At 32.7% G+C, this 19,467-nt stretch overlaps 1 protein-coding gene across 2 annotated transcripts in view; it reads left to right on the forward strand.

Annotated features, from left to right (window-relative positions):
- LOC115216463 (neurofascin) overlaps positions 1-17,973 on the forward strand; it is a 43,389-nt gene extending 25,416 nt beyond the window's left edge. For both annotated transcript variants that reach the window (XM_036506428.1, XM_029785822.2), the window contains exons 2-6: positions 5,632-5,754; positions 8,080-8,241; positions 11,954-12,079; positions 15,292-15,331; positions 17,402-17,973. In XM_036506428.1, the coding sequence (XP_036362321.1) occupies positions 5,694-5,754; positions 8,080-8,241; positions 11,954-12,079; positions 15,292-15,331; positions 17,402-17,507 (495 nt within the window). In that variant the 5' untranslated portion in view covers positions 5,632-5,693 and the 3' untranslated portion in view covers positions 17,508-17,973. The remainder of the gene's footprint in view (positions 1-5,631; positions 5,755-8,079; positions 8,242-11,953; positions 12,080-15,291; positions 15,332-17,401) is intronic.
- Positions 17,974-19,467: the final 1,494 nt, after the last annotated feature.

The following is a 19,467-nucleotide window of genomic DNA, read 5'->3' on the forward strand; positions in this document are numbered from 1 at the left end:
CCCCACCCTCTGCCTACCTACAAACCCCACCTCTACCCTCAACCTCTGCCTACCCACATACCCCACGTCTACCCCAGCCCTCAGCCTAACCTACACCCTACCTGTGCTTTCCTCACTCTCACCTCCCCACCTCCCAACAACATCATACCACACCACACTACACCATACAACATTACACATCACATCACAACACACCACCCACACACCAGCACTGACCAATTCCCATCCCCACATTTTCACACTTATACATACACACACACACACGTCAAGACCAGCAGCCCTCTTTCACACACACATGCATACTCTTTTATACACACAAGCACCTTCGTTTTGGGGGTCATCTTTACTTTGTTATCTCCTCTACTTCTTCGCTCTGCTGTGTGACCCTTCTGTCCAGCAGTCGCCATGATAGATTGGTAGCTACTACACACATTTTTTTTCTCTCCTTGTTTTTTTCTTTGTCCCTTTCTGTAGAAGAGCGTAGGCTCGAAACGTAAAAGACCTTTTCAATTCCTGAGCGTTATACTAATATATCTGTTTGTTTCCTACACCACCTGTCTTCGTCTTGTGTTTTTTTCGTGAACTCTCTCCATATATATATATATGCATTATATATATAACAATAGAAATAGTATACAGATCATAAATAAATAAGAAAATGCTAACCTAGATAAAATAAACGTGAATAAGTATACAAAAATTTCTCCCACAAAGAAAAAACCCAATAGGCATAAAAATAAGACTAAAACGAATAATGAATCCCGTAAGAATATGGATAACACTAATCTTTCCCATTCTTACTCAAACAAAAAATATAAAGGAAAAAATGTCATTTGGTTAAATATCCCCTTCAACTGTGTGATCTCGACAAATATATACAGTAGATTTATGTCTATACTGGAAAAAAACTTCCCAGCCTCCCATAAATATTATAAACTAATTTCTAAGAAATCAGTAAGAATATCATATTCTACTCTCCCAAATATGGCTATCATAATAGCTAGACTTAATAGTAAAAACATTAAGTTAGCTAGGGATAGAATGAATAGTAACAACAATGATAGTAATAATAATTATAAAAATAGCAATAATAATAATAATAATAATAATAATGATAATGGTAATAATAATAATAATGATAATGGTAATAATAATAATAATGATAATAATAATAATAATAATAATAATAATAATAATAATAATGGTAATAATAATAATAATAATAATAATAATAATAATAATAATAATAATAATGCCCTGATGCAGTACCAGACAGTGGCTCTCATGGCTTCTGATCTTAACTGATTGGAAGTGTTATCATCTACATTATTTTACCTTGGTATAAAAGATGGACTACAGCAAATATTCTGCTCAATACCACAGATTTGCTTGTCAGTTGTTTGACCATAACCAGTTGAGCATGTCCCTTAGTGGCTGACGATATGTGCATCTCTGATCACGAGCAGAAGTAGTGGGGGAGCATCATAGCCGTGTGTTGAGAGGGATTCTTTGGGGTTTGAATAATTCACCTCTGGAAACATGGGTGTTTCGTTCAACATCCTTGAACAACCCTTATTTAGGGACCTTTTGAGTGGGATGGGTTACTCGACCTGAAGAAAATTCTAACTGGGCCCCACCTACAAGGTCATGTGCTGTTTATCTTGATATGAGATCACCATGTCGTGCACATATGGTTGTGATGCATGTGCCTAGTGTACCCTTATCAGATGGGTAGTCATGATGGGTATACTGGGCTTCGTATATTTTACCCCAGTGTCACTTTGATGGCATGCACTGTTCTCTCACTCAATAATAATAATAATAATAATAATAATGATAATAATGGTAATAATAATAATAATATTAATAATGATGATGATAATAATAATAATGATGACAACATTGATACAAATAGTGATAATAACAACATCAATAATATAGGTAGTATAGATAAAAGTGTAGTAGGTGATGATAATGAGGATGGATTAATAACTAGTAACCCCAGTTTGCATAATAATGTAACTACTATTAGAGAAAATAACACTAATACTAATAATAACTCAAATAACAGTAATGAAAGTGAATTTTATCGATCCTGAAAAGATGAAAGGCAAAGTTGACCCTGGCAGCATTTGAACTCAGAATGTAAATTTGGGGAAAATGTTGCTAAGCATTTTGCTCAGTGTGAAAACAATTCTGCCAACTTGCCACCTTCATAAATATTAATATAGATACTGTCAGGGTTGACTTTGCATTACATCCTTTCAGGGTTGATAAAATAAGAACAAGTTGATCACTGGGGTGAAATTAATTGACTTACTTTTTCTCCAGAAAATGCTGGCTGTGTGTCAAAATTTGAAATCAATATTAATATAAATGCATTCATAATATTATACTATATTTTTCAGTGTGAATTTTTTCAAAGTTTCCAAAATAATACAATAATATAATTTTTGAGACTTTGTCTGAAGTTGCACATGGTTTTACATCAAAAAGTATATATTATAAGGTTGAACATTGGGGTCAGTGTGATCGACTTACCCCTTACCCCAAAATTGCGGGCCTTGTGTCAAAATTTGAAACCACTATTAATATTCATGAAGTGAGCTGGAAGAATCATTACAACACCAGAGAAAATGCTTAGCAGCATTTGAGTTCAAATACCGCCAGGAGTCAACTTTGCCTTTCATCTTTTTGAGATTAATAAAATAAGTACCAGTTGAGTTCTAAGGTCAATATAATTGACTTACTCCCTTCCCTAAACTTGCTAGCTTTGTGCCAAAATTTGAAACCAATACTGATATTCATGAAATGTAATTTCTATGTTGTGTAGAAATGACCATAATTGAAGAATTGAAGTTAAAACCATAAATTCCTGTCTTTGAATTACTGTATTCATATTCTACAACCAGTCTATTTAAACTAGTTTTTGAGCTTTTATAGATAGTTTTCTCCTTTAAGGTAAACCATATCCAGATATACACTCAGTTTGTATCCACAGAAGTGCTTACCAATGATCCTGCTCATATTTTAATCCCATTTATTTGATATATATATATATATATATCTGATGTGTGTATCTGATACACACACACACACACACACACACACACACACACACACCACACACACACACACATACACACACACATACATACATACATACATACATACATACATACATACATACATACATACATATATATATATATATATATATATATATATATACACACACATACATACACACACACTGCATTTCAAATTATTAATGATATAACATTTTAAACTATTATTTAAAAACTATTTGAAATTCAACAAAATTTCCACAGAATGATGGCATCAGTTATATTTCCACGAACTTTCAGTGTTCCAAATTATTAATGAGATGTCTGATAATCATGTAATTATGGGTTGTAAATGTGACTTAACTGCTTCAGAGAAATCTGTTATTACTTCTAAACTTGCAAAAGATAAATCGACATTAGAAATATCTAAATTGAAAGATATTATTAAACTGTAAAAAAAACTTTGTTACTGCTCCTATGAAGATATGCAAGAGAGCTGACAAGGGTCAATGAAAGGCTGTTTCTCAAAATTCTCTGTCACAAATTAAGCATGAAACTGTAAAGAACCCAGTTCTTACAAGTGGGGAACTTTTCAAGCACACTTGTGAAACAATTGCGTCTAGAACTACCTGATGTCTTCTTCTGAAAAAGGTTGGTAAACCAGTGACATCGAATAAAAGTCATCCTTTATACAAAATACACATGTAACATCATCTGAAATGGGCAGAAGATAACACAAAGATCGACTTTTCAAAAGTTTCCTTTATGGACAAAACTCATGCTACCTTTGATGCACCTGATGGTTGGAGCAAAGGATGGGTTGTAAATGAATGAGATCATCATCAATACTTGAGACACTAACAAGGTTGGTGGGGGGCATCATGATTTGGGCAGGTATTATGGCTGGTCCTTGGAAAGTATTTGAGGGTGTTAAAATAACTGCAGATGCTTACATAGCCTTTCTGAGGGAGCACCTTTAGCCTCCAAGACAACCATAATATTCACATAATATTCATGAAAGACGATGCGCCCTCACACTTAGCAAAAAAAACTACAGAGTATCTGCAACTATTAGGCTTCTGTGGACCTCAGAAGATGAAGTGGCCTGCTTGTTCACCTGACTTAAACCCAATAGAAAACTTGTGGAGTATTCTAAAGTGACATGTTTATGAGAATGGATGTCACTTTAGGAGCAGAGATTAACTGTGGCTACCAGTAGTGGATGTATCCCATGGTATAACATCAGAGGAGATCCAGAAATTAGCATGTTCCATGGATCAGCTCCTTTCCAACTTACTAACCAGCTCACCAATAATTTTTGAATACTGTTTATTTGTTTATTTCTTCCATATTTATGACTGTATGTATTCATTTTAGTATGTCCATCAAACAATTAAATTGTTAGTTTCTTGTTTACACGAGTTTTAATTACACCTTACTAATAATTTGAAACATTGAAAGTTTGCATAAATTTGGTAAATGTCTGTAATTTCTGGGTTATTTTATGGAACTTCATGTTTTTTACACCCACATGCATACAACTGATGTCATCGTTCTGTGAAAATTTCTTTGAATTCCATGTGTAGTTTTTAAATAAAATAAAAAGATGTTACTTCATTTGATAATTTGAAATGCAGTGTGTGTGTGTGCGCACGCTTTGCAGATGAGAGGCTCTCTAATTCACACATTTCCTTCTGTAAAGTAACAATCTGCTTGCTGTTACTCTTAACAATAAGCACTCTCATGCAAATGATACATACTTTACTCATCTTTAACCTTCCACATTCATGAATTATCCACATTTAATCTAGACACTAAATGCCAAACTGGCACCATGGTCCATGAATGGAGACCTCAGAAATAATCTCCTGTTGGAAAATCTCATTTCTTTGAACCTTTCAAAAACAGTCACTACATAATAATAATAATAATAATAATAATAATAACAATAATAATAATAATAATAATAGGGAAAGAGTTTTCTACCTCACCCTGTTTACTTTTGGACAGCATGCTACTAAAACCTTGAAGTCGTTAACTTTTGGTGATCTCACATTCACAAGTTCAAGTGAAACCATTGATGAAGTACTGCTTCTATATCTGGGATCTCATTACTGCAGCACAAAAAAGCATCCTGCATTGCTCCAAAAGAAAGCCATTTAACTGATTCATTCACTCAAAAAAACTCACTCATCAACACACACCAATGTCTTACTCATAGATACACTGTCCTCTCAATTTTGCTTCTTCTAACACTATTACAATAGATCCTACTTTAAAAGTTAGTTGGATACCATCTTTGCTTAATGCCATATGCTATACCCAATTTACCTCCTCTCATCATCCATTCTGTGTTTTCCTTCTCCACTAACCACTACAATCATTCCTTTATCCCAAAACATCAACCTTTTGGAATCCTTTTCTCAATCTGCTTTTTTAACAATTGTCAACTTGTATCTTCAAACTGGACAACAACAATTGCATGACCCCTGGTTTACTTAAAAATGTTTTTAAGAAAATTATTTTTATTTTTATTTATATATTTTTATATTTTCTTTTTCAGCTCCTAGTATTACTGATTGGTCAGTCATACCAATTGATGAAGATTCTGTAAATATAACTTGGATGACTGGCAATGAAACATCTGAATATGAAAACTTTTACTTTCTTGAATATAGGCAAATGGGTTAGTAAATCTAAATTCTTACTTTAAATAGGAAAATACCTTCTAAGCCTCTTGTCTCTCCTTTTGTAACATTTTATATGCATGCAGACATTGCATTCATGGAGAAAGCCTCTGTTGATTTTTAACTTTTAAAGTATCATTATACTGGATTGTCACTATATAGAAGTGGGACTAAGATTTATGACATCCTCATATTTTTATTATTTCATTTGTACTTATCATATCTGGATATTTCCCTTTGTTAAAATGTAAAGATTATTTCTTATTAATTTAATTACTTTAATTACATTTGTAAATATGTTGAACGAATCTTTTTTAGTATATTAACCCTACTTCTAATTAACTAAAAGCTTCCAGCAAATCTCCTACTTGAATCTCTGCCATTCTGACTTTCAGAATTTTCTAATTACTATCTCATATTTCATCCTATACAACACAGTTTTTGGTTTTCTGTATTTACATGTTGTTTACTGATGAGTTTAACACATTTGTTACTATATTTCTAAAGGAATACACAGTCTTTGTTTCAATTAGTTTTGAAAATAGTAACAAATATTAAGATCATTTTTAACTGAGTTTTTATATATTAGAACCAAAAGTAGTTTTAAGCAGGTTAGTATCTAAAGGGTTAAAGCATTTTGTGTTCATCAGGAAGTATATGAGCATATATCTCTTTGAATGTATTAGCTACAAATTGGTGGTTGAAATATCTTGATGGATATAGAAAGAGTTGATATCAAGAGAAATGAATCACAAGGTTGGAGCATGCTTTGGTTCTGTTGATATGGTATTGCACTGCTAATTTGATGCAAAATCCATTTAGTAAGAATGTTTCAGTGCAGGGACATTTTGGTGCTGAAAATATATTTTATTCAGCAGAATAACTAACTTCTACCAGGAAAAAAATACTGATGCAAATCAAGCTATGAATTAAGAGATAACTCAGTTTTAACAATTTCAGTATTATTTTACATTTAATCTTATTGTTTTTATCCTCCCCCCTTCGCTCTCTGCTCTCTCTCCCTCTCTCTGAGTTTTTCTTTATATGTAACATTTTATTCCCTCTCTCTTCATGTGTGTGTGTGTGTGTGTGTGTGTGTGTGTACTTTCTGTACCAAATTGTCTAATACCAAAAAGATCATCAGCAAAACAGGTTCAGCACCAAAGTTCTTTTCCATATGGCTACACCAAATCATCCCATTTTATGAATCACAATGTTCAGTGTCAGTGTCAGGCAATTTTTTGTTGACAATTTCGGTTCCATCACTTGCAGAAAGAATGTCAGTTATTTCTGGTCAGCCTGGGGCTATAATAGATGCACAAATTGTTGCACAAGACCACATAGTTGGGAAGCAAGCTTCTATCATTATTATATACCTGTGGTTGTTAATATAATGAGATTTCAGCTGAAAGTACAAATTGCTTTTTAATACTGAAATATTAAATTAATTTGTCGTTTATTGGTTTCATATTTTTAGGCAATAAATATTAAAAATTAAAATTAATAACATAGCTTAGCAGTTAGAATGTTGTGCTCACAAGCACAAGATCATGGTTTCAATCCCTAGACTGGGGTGTGCATTGTGTTCTTGAGCAAAACATGAGCTAATATGCAACACGGACATTTGATCACTATAAACAAATCATTTGTGCAGGTTGTTTAACAAAAGCTGAATACTCATATATTCTCTTCAACGGAGGAGAGTCCATCATTTTGATGAAGTAAGAAAAAAATCATGAATTTTATTATCTCTGGTTTTAAATTATTCTATAAATAATGTCTTATCATTCACTCTTTTCATTTTATAAGCTACTTTATAACTATCATTTTTGTGTTAAATTTGAAACTATTTAGTATTTTGTTCATGAACAGGTAGTGATGGATGGAGCTAAAACTGTCTGGGGAGAATGTGGGTTGGTGACGTTTGGAATGATAATTTCTTGGATTTTTTTCACCTGTTGATCTTATTTTTAAGGTGTATATAGAAATTCAAATTAACTACTAATTAATTTATCAGCAGTCTTGGACAATTCATTAATGTTGTAGCAATTACAATTTGCATTTTTCTACTGAGATCACTTGTATTTGTGATCTTTTCATTAATCTTACCCTAAATTTTCCCACTTGTCTTTATTTCTAACTAATCATAGTCTTACATATTTGTAATATACAATTTTGGTAATCAGTGTGGTCAGGTTGTATAAAAATCTCCAAAAATACAGAACTTTTTATGTATAACATTGTGCATTCACAAACACCCTAAGTTTTATTTTTCATTTAAGTTTTGAAAGTAACTTTCAGCGGAATTATTATATGAATTTTAGGTGACAATTTCACAGAAAATACTTTGGAGTTTACCACGCAACAATGGCAGGTTTTATCAAATTTAACATCTGGCCTTTGGTATGAATTCCGAGTAGTTATGGTACAGAATGGACTGGAATTTCCGAGTGACTGGAGAACATTACTTCTTCCTTTAACATCAGGTAAGTATTATTATTAAAATTACATGAATCTTTGAATTACTTTCTCCATAATTTTCCTTATTTTGTTTGGTAGAATGGTACCAAGTAAAATTCCTGTTTATTTGAATTATATAAGGCGCAGGAGTGGCTGTGTGGTAAGCTTGCTTACCAACCACATGGTTCTGGGTTCAGTCCCACTGCATGGCACCTTGGGCAAGTGTCTTCTTCTATAGCCTCGGGCCAGCCAAAGCCTTGTGAGTGGATTTGGTAGACGGAAACTGAAAGAAGCCCATCGTATATATGTATATATATATATGTATGTGTGCGTGTGTGTTTGTGTGTCTGTCTTTGTCCCCCTAGCATTGCTTGACAACCGATGCTGGTGTGTTTATGTCCCCGTCACTTAGCGGTTCGGCAAAAGAGACTGATAGAATAAGTACTGGGCTTACAAAGAATAAGTCCCGGGGTCAAGTTGCTCGACTAAAGGTGGTGCTCCAGCATGGCCACAGTCAAATGACTGAAACAAGTAAAAAGAAAAAAAGAAAAGAATGGATTCTGAATTTGTGGAGTACAGTTTCCCAGCAAAGTCACAGAAAGAGCACAGTGTGATGTGACTTTCAAATGTAATACATTTTCAGTTTTTGAATGGTGATTCTGTTCAATTTATATGTTTTTGTAATTAAAATCACCAGTTAAGAGGTATAGTGGTTAAAAGTTCAAGAATCTCTATATTATGTTGCCATGCAAATAATTTCTCCAGTTTATCATAATCATTACTGACGTCAACATCATCATTGTTATATTAATAATAATTTTCTATGCCATTTCATTCCATCCATTATACTAAATATCTAAGATTTTATTTAGCTACTGTCTTGCTCTTCATCTACTACATGTACTTCCACCTCCAACTTACAGTACTTCTTTGCAAACATATCCATACACAGTAAATGTCAAAGCAGATTGAGAAAATAAGCATAAGATATTCTCAAGTCATTGCAGATCTTCTACATTTAAAATCAGTCTTTCACTGTTGTGCAGCAACACACTTTATGCCATTATGTTTTGTTCGTCATACAAAGAGAAAAATTTTAAAGGGAGACCATGGTTCATCACAGTTTCTTCCACTACCTTTCATTCTGGCCAATATACAATCACTTACTTAACATTCGGTGATTATTAGATCATCTTCGGCATGGAAGAGCTTAAATCCTACTTCTTTTAATTATCTTCAAGAGCAGGTACAACCTTATATTTTGGGCATACCTCTCCTTTATTTTTTCAAGTTATTATATAATTTCATAATTCTAAAAACCCTACTTCTCTCTATTATAACCTTATAACAATGAGTATTGGTGAAATTGTTACTCTTGGAGCAACTGAATTTGGGTAATTGAGTTCTTAGAGCTTTCACCATTATCATAGGTTTTATTTGGCCAATAGATGGAGAAAGGGCATTAATCTGATCAAAACTTCAAAGGATTTGCTTCTTGACCTACTTTGCACAACACCAAATGAGTTTAGCAGCTGACTTCCCAGCCTCTTTTCACACAGACCACAAAGAAGCAACAACATAAAAATATAATTGGCAACTGTTTTTCAGCTTTCTGAAATCATGGGGAATCTTTTGGTGATGTCTATTTCTATAAGTTTGAAGATACAATGTTAATTACATTTTTCTTCAGCTTTTATGCCATGATCCACCAGTAAATGAAACTGCAATATATATATATATATATATATATGGATCAAAACAGTTTGATCCAAATTCCTTGGTACTTTAAGTTTCAAAGTGTAATGCTAATCCTCAGCCAAGAATTTGGATCAAATTGTTTTGATCCATATATGTGGCTCCAAAAAAATGTCATGAGTGCCCTTCAGTGTTAGATGGAGAAGATTAGGCCATATTTAGCCAATACATGGTGATCACTTATAAGCTTTAAGCTTATAATTATTGTTATTATTTAGAGAATATATATATATATATATAATATATATATATATATATATATATACAAACATGTGTGTGTGTGTGTAGTTGTCAGTAGATCATATATCCAAAAAAGAAGTATACTCTAAAAATTAGAGCTGCAATTTATATACAGGAAGTTAGTTGTATGGCTGGTCATAGAGTGACCAATGGTTTCACATCCATAAAATACTTTGCTTTATAGATGACTCATCAAACTCCAATGGCCACAGATATATATATATGTCTGTGCACATCTTTCAATACCATGTATGCAATAAGGTCTGCAAATCTAATGGAGGCCTCATAAGACATTTTAAGATTCACAGAGATCAGAACTTAACTGCAGCTTTTGGTGGTCCAAATCAGATGTGCAATCTATGTGGGTGTCTTTTCAGAACATTGCCTGGTTCAAAAAGCCACATCAGATGCCATGATGGTTCTAAGGTGAAGGTACAGGAGGTGGTCATAAGGAGTAGACAACCACCATACATACATGGGTGTGTGTGTGTATTAAGATATATATATATATGTATATATATGTATAGATATAGATATATAGGTTATTTTAAAATTAAAGTTTAGATAGGAGGCTTTGGAATGTAGTATCCAAACCTTCTTTTGCATATGTCCCTAGTTGTGTGCATTGAAAACATGTTCAACACATACAGCTACCAGGCATCATCCATGGTACTGCACTTTAGCCACAGGATCTATGTAAGGAATTCTTCAGTGTACATTTAGTATATTTTAAATGGTAGATAAGGAAGACAGAATTTACTGTAAACTTTATTTAACATGATGATTGTTTCGGCTTACATGTGTACTGCTCCCATGTGGATGGGGAACGATATAATGAAATTGAATGCATTCCACAGTGCAGAAGAAACCTCATCAGGTTACACAATGCATCACAGTATTATAATATGTACATTTTGCTACTGTGTGTGGCAAGATGGTGTTAGTATGATGTGTGTGCTTATAGGAGTTCACAAATTCGTTGATCAGGTAGGATGTTTGGTATGTATTCAGGGAGTGACACACACATATATGTGTGTGTGTGTATATAGTCAATCACCTGTTATCCATCACTATGTGATGACCACAATCAATGTTTTCCTTAGTGGTGATAATTGCAGGACATCCATATGCTGGGTTATCTTTAAGATTCTCTCTTTCCCTCTTAAATTCAACTGCCCACGCTTGAAGTTGCTAAAGCTGAAGTGTCATCCTCTAATGTCAGCATGAATGCTCTTGGGGGTTAAATGCTTTTCCTGCAGGTATTTGATAACACCACGATGTCAAATTTTGTTGACTACTGAAGAGAAGTCACTACTAGTTACTTTTGAAGTTTTCTTTGAACAGTCAGATATCAGTTTACCTAGAAAGGAAGAATGCAGTTATTAATTAGAGGAGTTGAAATTAATGCATGCAAGGTTTTACAGCTGTATTATCACTCCTTCATAGTCAACCTATGAGCTTTTCAGCCCACCCTCATAAATGAGATAAGATACTTGAAACATTGATGTCTTTGTCTTCTTAATGTCTTTTTGCAGAATCTAATCGACTTTAGACATTATGCTCACATTCAGATCTTTCGAAGCCATGTAATTTAGAGAATTAAACAATATCCTGTAACTGATTGATTATTTTACCTGTTTCGGGTAAAAACTTTCAAGAACATTGAATCATTAATTCTATTATAAAAGCAAAAGAGATTTTAGTTGCTAAAGACTATTTTATTTGTTTGTATCTATTTCAAAGGTGAAATGGATTTGGATTTTCTTCAAACTACTTGGTTTGTGGTGATGATGATTGCTATTTGTGTGCTTCTTCTAATTCTCATCCTTGTTTGTATCATCAAGTGTGATAGAGGCAGCAAATACTATGGTAAGTTTTTCTTTTTTTCTGTTTTGTAATATCTATGAAATTATTTCTTTACCTATAAACATTGAACATCCCATTTCAGTGACATAAAAACATAGATAGTTCATAACACCACAAAAGAAGCCAGCATTTATTCATCCCAAGCATTAATGCTATTATTGATATTACACTAAGACCTGGGGATAAGATTATAAGATTATAAAGACAAAATTCAGTATCTCTGAGTATTTTATACAATGTAACAGAAACCTGATCCTGGTGGTACTTGAACTTAAGATATAAAGAGATGTAACTAAATACTGCTAAGCATGTTGTTGAGTGTTCTACTAATTCTGGTATTCATTACTCTGTAATTATTATATCAACATAGATTGTATCAGAATCAGTTGTGCATTGGATAAAATAACTTATAGTATTTAGTTACAGACTTTTATATTCTGAGTTCAGGTACCATCATTTGTTAGGTATGTGATAGATTGTTGGGGAATACTGCTGTAAAGCATTCTTTTCTTGTGATGTGGTGCCATTGTATGGAACAAAGTTGTCAGGGTGTATTTAAAACCCTTTCTAACATGGACATATCCAAAGAACATCTGAGGTACATAATGCTTTTTGAATACAAAAAAGGAAACAAGAAACTCTGCAGCCGAAGCAACTTGAAACATACACTCTGTTTATGGGAAAGAACGTTTGAATGAAAGAACTTGCAAAAGATGGGGTGCAAAATTCAGAAGTGGAGATTTCAGCCTTGATGAAAATGAAGATTGAACAGGGTGTCCAGTTGAGTTTGATGATAAGCTCCTTGAAGTATTACTTGAAAAAAATCCTGCATTATCAGTTGAAGATTTGGCAATAAAGCTTAGTTCAAACCATAGAACTGTTCATTATCATCTTCGACAACTTGAAAAGGTTCCTAAACTTGGAAAATGGGTGCTTCATGAATTGTCCGAAAGCTACTGCAAATCACGAGTTGACATCTGCTCTTCTCTCCATTATCACAAACTCATTTCACCCTTTTTGGATAGACTTGTGAGTGGTAACGAAAAATAGATCTTCTATCAAAATGTTAAACATTGTAAACAGTGGCTTGGTAAAGAGCTCAACCACAACCGAGAAGGGAACCTCATGGGAAAAAGGTTCTTCTCTCTATCTGGTGGGATTGCAAAGGAGTAATTCACTTTGAATTGTTACCACCTAATGCAACAATCAATGCTCAAGTCTACTGTCAGTAATTAGAGCATTTGAACCAAGCTTTGAAAAAAAAGACCCGCTTTAGTGAATCGAAAAGGTGTGATGTTTCATCAGGACAATTTGCAATCCCACACTGCAAAGATCACATCACAGAAGATTAAAGGGCTTGGTTGGGAAAAAATTCCTCATACACCTTATTCTCCCGACCTTGCTCCTTCAGACTAGCATTTGTTTCATAGTTTACAGAATCATAACTTTCACAAGCCAGGAAGAGGTCAAAACTGACATTTCACAGTTCTTTTCTTTGAAACAAAAAGAGTTTTACATTGATGGGATTAAAAAGCTTGGAAGGAAGTCATAGATAATCAGGGAAAGTACATTAATGATTAAATTTCAATTAAATATAACATTTGATCACTTGTTTTCTTTATTCAAAATTTAGATAGAACTTAAGGGATGACCTGATATATATATATGTATGTATATATAATAATAATAATGATAATAATAATAATAATAATAATAATAATAATAGTAGGGAATATAATTCCAAGCTTACAGGAAAATATTAAATTTAGCAATTCTAAATCAAATTTCACAATATATAATATATGTATATAATTTAGAGAAAAACCTCCATTAAACAATTCAATAATGAAAGATGTTATTCACACCATATAGAAAACATAGACTATAAAACCTAATTATAAAAATCAATTAAGTACAAAACAATAAATAGTAAATAGTAGTAAAACGACTATGTGCGTTTTGTAGCTATATTTTCAAATAGATAATAATAATAAAATCAATTCGATTTAAAATTAAATCGATCTAATATTAATTCTTTTTAAAAATATAGTCACTCATCAGGTCTAAAATAATAATAGTAATAATAAAATAATAATAGAATAAATGTACTTATCTTAACTTATACTAATTATCAAATAAATATAGAAAAATATGTGTATTAACTATAAATAATCGAAAAACATTTAACAATATTTCTTAAAATAAAAACATAACTTAGCTTATCGAAGGATTTCTGTTAACTAAAAAGGGTAGATAATGACTTACATATTCCCATATTCCCTGTCGTTATTGAAACAAATGTGAGTGAGTGAGAAAGTAAGAGAGGGGTGGACAAGACAACTTGTATCGCTGGCAGATTCCATAGCTGTCCTTCTATGATGTTCTGTCAAGACAGTATTTCTGTGTCAGTTGACCTGCTCTCTGTCAGTTGCTCTCACTCACTGTTTTTTCTTTACAGAATGCTAGTATTTATAATTGTGCAGACTAGTTAAGAAAATGGATATACCGTTTTAACTATAGCTAAATTAGTATAAGTCACACTTTGTTTATCTAAACTTTCTATGGTATAGCAATGTCATGTGTCAAATGGAAAACGCAATAATCAGCATTTCCTTTTGACAGGACAATAGGTCATATGACTAGGGAGAATTTCTAGATTTGGTTTCGAATTCAAACAGGTAGGGTCAAACGAGGTCCTACACACACACACATATGGTGGTAGTCAACTCATGACTGAGTAAAACCTTTTTTTAAACTTGAAGCAAACACTCCAAGAATCCAACAAGCATGAATTTGTTTTGAATGGTTAAAGCATGCACAGCACCAAACTTACTTTCCAGTACAATTGGCTATTTAGTCAGTGGCACAACAGGTTGAGACGACCAGAACCAAACTGCACTTCAGATTTTTTATACAAGTTTATCTTCTAGAAGGAAGTTCTAAATGGAACTGGAGGTCCCTCACTTCACTCCCACGGGTTCACATATTAGTTTACCCATAGCTGAAACCCTAACAGGTGCTACTAGTTTGAGTCAGAGTAGACTTGAGAGCAATAGTGGCTTAGAATTGGTTCCACACTCTTCAAATCCTTGAACTTTGTGCACAGTTTTCGTGCACTGAATCATCATACTTAGAATTATTGTTGGTTTAAATTAATGAATATTTGAGAATTCTGTAATAACAAACAATGTTCTCTATTTTTCTTATCTTATCAGTGAAAGATGATTGCCTTTCTAATGATGAAGAAGAACAGAAGTAAGTATGCATTACACACTCACTTTATGTTAATAAATGCATCACATGTATATAATTATACACATACACACATACACGTCCATGCATGCTCATACACACACACACACACACACACATACAAACATTAATACTCATAATGGGTATGTATACAAAATCATGTACAGATTTAGATAGATGTAGATAACTTTAAGCATGTAAATTTTTACAAACATACGTATATGCCACAGTATTGAAATATGCAGACAACATCAAGCTGTACCTTGAAATCAAGAGGACAGATCCTGATGTCTACAACTCTTTTCTGCAATCAGACCTAGACACAATGCAGCAATGGATCACAGACTGGCAACTGAAACTGGCTGTGGACAAGTGTACCACCATGCATTTTGGGAGAAAAAACCCTGCGTCCACATACTCCCTCCACAACACTGATATCAAGAAATCCTCTTGCGAGCGTGACCTAGGCATCACTGTCAGCAGTGATTTGCATTGGTCAAAGCATATCTCTAAGTTGTCAGGAAGGCCGAGGGTGTCCTGGCATCACTCAGCAAAACTTTTGTTAGCCGCTCTCCAGCCATCTATTTAAAACTGTATACAGCTATGGTACGACCACACTTGGAATTCGCATCATCAGTTTGGAACCCCTATCTTGCACAGAACATTGACCTCCTGGAATCTGTCCAGAGACGTGCAACCAAACGCATACCCTCCATCAGACACCTACCATATTCTGAGCGCCTTGTTTCCCTGGGCATGGATTCACTGAAGCTCCGGCGTTTGGCGACGGACTTGGTAAACACCCACAAAGTTATCAACTACCTCACCAACAACAACACTGAACACCTTTTTGATCTCCATGTGTCTAACACACGTGGACATGCCTACAAAGTCAGAAAACAACACAGCTCCCATGACTTTCGGAAACATTTTTTCACGCTCAGAGTTGCTGAAGCATGGAATAAACTGCCTGTGTCAGTTGTTGACTGCCATGACACTGCATCCTTTAAGGCCCTCATGCTTTCCGAAATCCGCCGAAACTACACCTGATTATATATACACTTTAGATGAGTTGTAGTGCACCTGAGCACTGTACACAATTATTATTATTATTATTATTATATACAAACATATTCTCATGTACATGTACATACACACGTGCATGCACACATATATATACACACACACTCTTCTCTTGTATCTCTTCTGTCATTATCTATTACCTCAAATGCACTCTTTGACTCATTATGTGTTGGTTAGTCTGGCTATTATCTAGTTGACAGATTTACTGAACATCTATTAGATATCTGCCTCCATAAAAGTACTCTCACCACTAGTCATTTTTGCTCTACCAACCATACCACTGAACACTTCACTGTCTGGCCTGGCTTCATGGAACCCCTACCATTAGGCTTCACCAAGAACAGCATTACATCTTCACACTTCAAACTCATACACTGTTTGAAATTAACACCCCACCTCTTCCTGTCACAGCTTCCACCCTCATTTCCTTTTTCATTCTTTTATTTTATCTTTTACTTTTTTTATTTTTCAAATTTTTAATTTAATTTGTTTTGCTGATAAATTTTTTAAAATTAATTTTATTTAACTTTTAAAAATTTATTTTAAGTTTTTAAATTAAAATTTTTTAAAATTTTGATTTAATTCTCTTATGTTTTTATTTTTAATTTATCTTCCACACATTCATATACATAACTTACATCTGCTCTGCATACTACATACCTATCTGGCGCATGCAGTTGGTATATTAGTTGAAGTATACAGTATTATATATCCATTATGGCCAATCTTACCAATCAGTTTCACACTAGGTGTTCAACAGAATGTTAAGTAACAGTCCGATTATGTAATCTTGCACTCTTCAGAAATGGCAGTTATGGAATGAAGCATATCAAAGATTTTAGTTTTGAGAATTAACTTTTGGGTTTATTTTGATTTGACATTTCTATAATAAATTCTGGTTTCTATAATCTAATGTTAATCATATTCAATAATGTGTCGACAAAATGTTTCATTTTTACTATATTTAAAAAATTTTTTTTTCATATACAGAACTGAAGTCGATGGTACTGAGGCAAGTGAAAAGGACAGTTTAGATGAATACAAATCAACATCTACTGGCCAATTCAATGAAGAAGGATCGATAATTAAGGATTGATATATTGTTACATACAATCCTGACATGTTCAAGAAGCAAGCCTCGGTGGCATATAATCAACTGCTGTTTAAAATGTATTTGATACTACAAATGTATTAAATTGATTTTTTTCAAATTTAGAAATTATTCTTTAAAGTGTTTAATTACAAGTTTAATTTAAATGGTAATAGAGTGTTCTGCTTCATTAGACACTTATTATTTTAATGTATATTTTATTCAGCTTTTAATAGTAAATAATTAATGTTCTTGGCAGATAAAATAAGACAAATATAATTTGGATATGAGAAGGACTTTATTTTCTGTACATCATCACCTATCTCTAATCATTGAAATTAAGTTGACACTGATTCTGGTAAATATCTGGTAACAAAAACCAAATTTACTAATAGTAGCTGTATCACTGCCTTTTTAATGCTAATCTGCCTGCATCAAAATGCTCATTTTTAAAATAAAATCTTAATCAAAATCTTTGAATGATATTTTCATTGGTCAACACCAGCACAATATTCTAATAATAACCCAACAACAGTTCTTTAATGTAGTTTCTTGATCTGTTAGAAATATCTCTTTGAAATCTCACATGCCATTTTGGCAAAAGAATGAGTACACTGAATGACAGAATGGTTATGACTGGAATGCCTTTCATTATAGTGAAAATGAACTGAAACACATAAGCAGCCTACTTATTAGAAATAGATATGAAATAGTTATTGATAAGTGTGTGCAAATACTTCAATATTTTATCAACAAAAAAAATCCATTATGAAATATACAAGCTTCTTTGCTTTAGTTTTTTACTTTTTCAATAAAATGGAACATAACAAAACCTATAGGGATTAGATATGGTAAAATTATATAATTTAATGAGTGGAAGAGAGTTCCAATGAATGTAATTGTATAAATGAAGATTTGAACAAAATGTTTTGAAAAGAGTGTAGGAAATTAGATCAAATATGCAATAAAAGGAAGAATCATGACTGTAAAACTGTAAAATATAATTTAATGTAAAACTGTAAAATATAACTACAGTCAGAGGTACATGATCAATAGAAATAATTGCAAGAAAAACACAGCATAATAGCAGATCAGAGGTTATAGGTAGTTTTGGTGATGAGTTATTAAATAATATTTTCTTCCTACATCCTTCTCAAGTTTTCTGTCATATCTAATTTAATATTAAAGAAAACAAGTATTTCTATGCTTTTCTTAATTTATTTTTATATTTTTGATAATATTGTTTGTATAGAGCTTTTATTTTTTGTAAAATCTGAAGACAATGAAAAAGATTTTAAGGTATTATTTTAGACTTTCTTTCTTAGAGAAATAATACAAAACTCTAAAAGCAATTCTTAGTGAATCTCAGAGAAAAGAAGAGATAGTTTCAAGAAATTAAGAATTGATTTTACAAAATTGATTGACATTCTGATGGAAATAACTGATCTTTGTTTGGAGGTAAAGGAACAACTACAGACTACCTTATCACAAAAACTTTAGTCTATCAAACTTAGTTTGGTCAGTTAAATACAAGTTATATTTACATAATAAAAAATGGATTGTAAAAATTTGGGTCAAGTAATATTTTGCATAATTAAACTATAAAAATAACTATAATTAATAACAAAAGTGAGCCAATGGCATTAATTTAAATAAATAAATGATGTGGTTATGTACTGACTGATCTTCTTTAAAAAATTCTCATTTTATGGAAATTTTTCCATTAGTCGCAGAAAGAAAAACTCTTGGTAGTAGCTCTTAGTGAATCTCAAAGAAACTACTGTAGTGAATCTTAAAGAAAGTAAATATTAATTTCTTAAAATTAAATCTTTTTCTATAAGTACAATTATTGTCAACTGATTCATGTATATTTGTTGTTGCCTGTTATGTTCTTGTTCCATTTTTTGTTTTCGTTTTTTCTATATACATATAGCGGAGTATGTACGCTTGTGGTCTCCGGTATGTA

The sequence above is a fragment of the Octopus sinensis genome, linkage group LG10 (genome assembly GCF_006345805.1).
Source record: "Octopus sinensis linkage group LG10, ASM634580v1, whole genome shotgun sequence".
Lineage (NCBI taxonomy): Eukaryota > Metazoa > Mollusca > Cephalopoda > Octopoda > Octopodidae > Octopus > Octopus sinensis.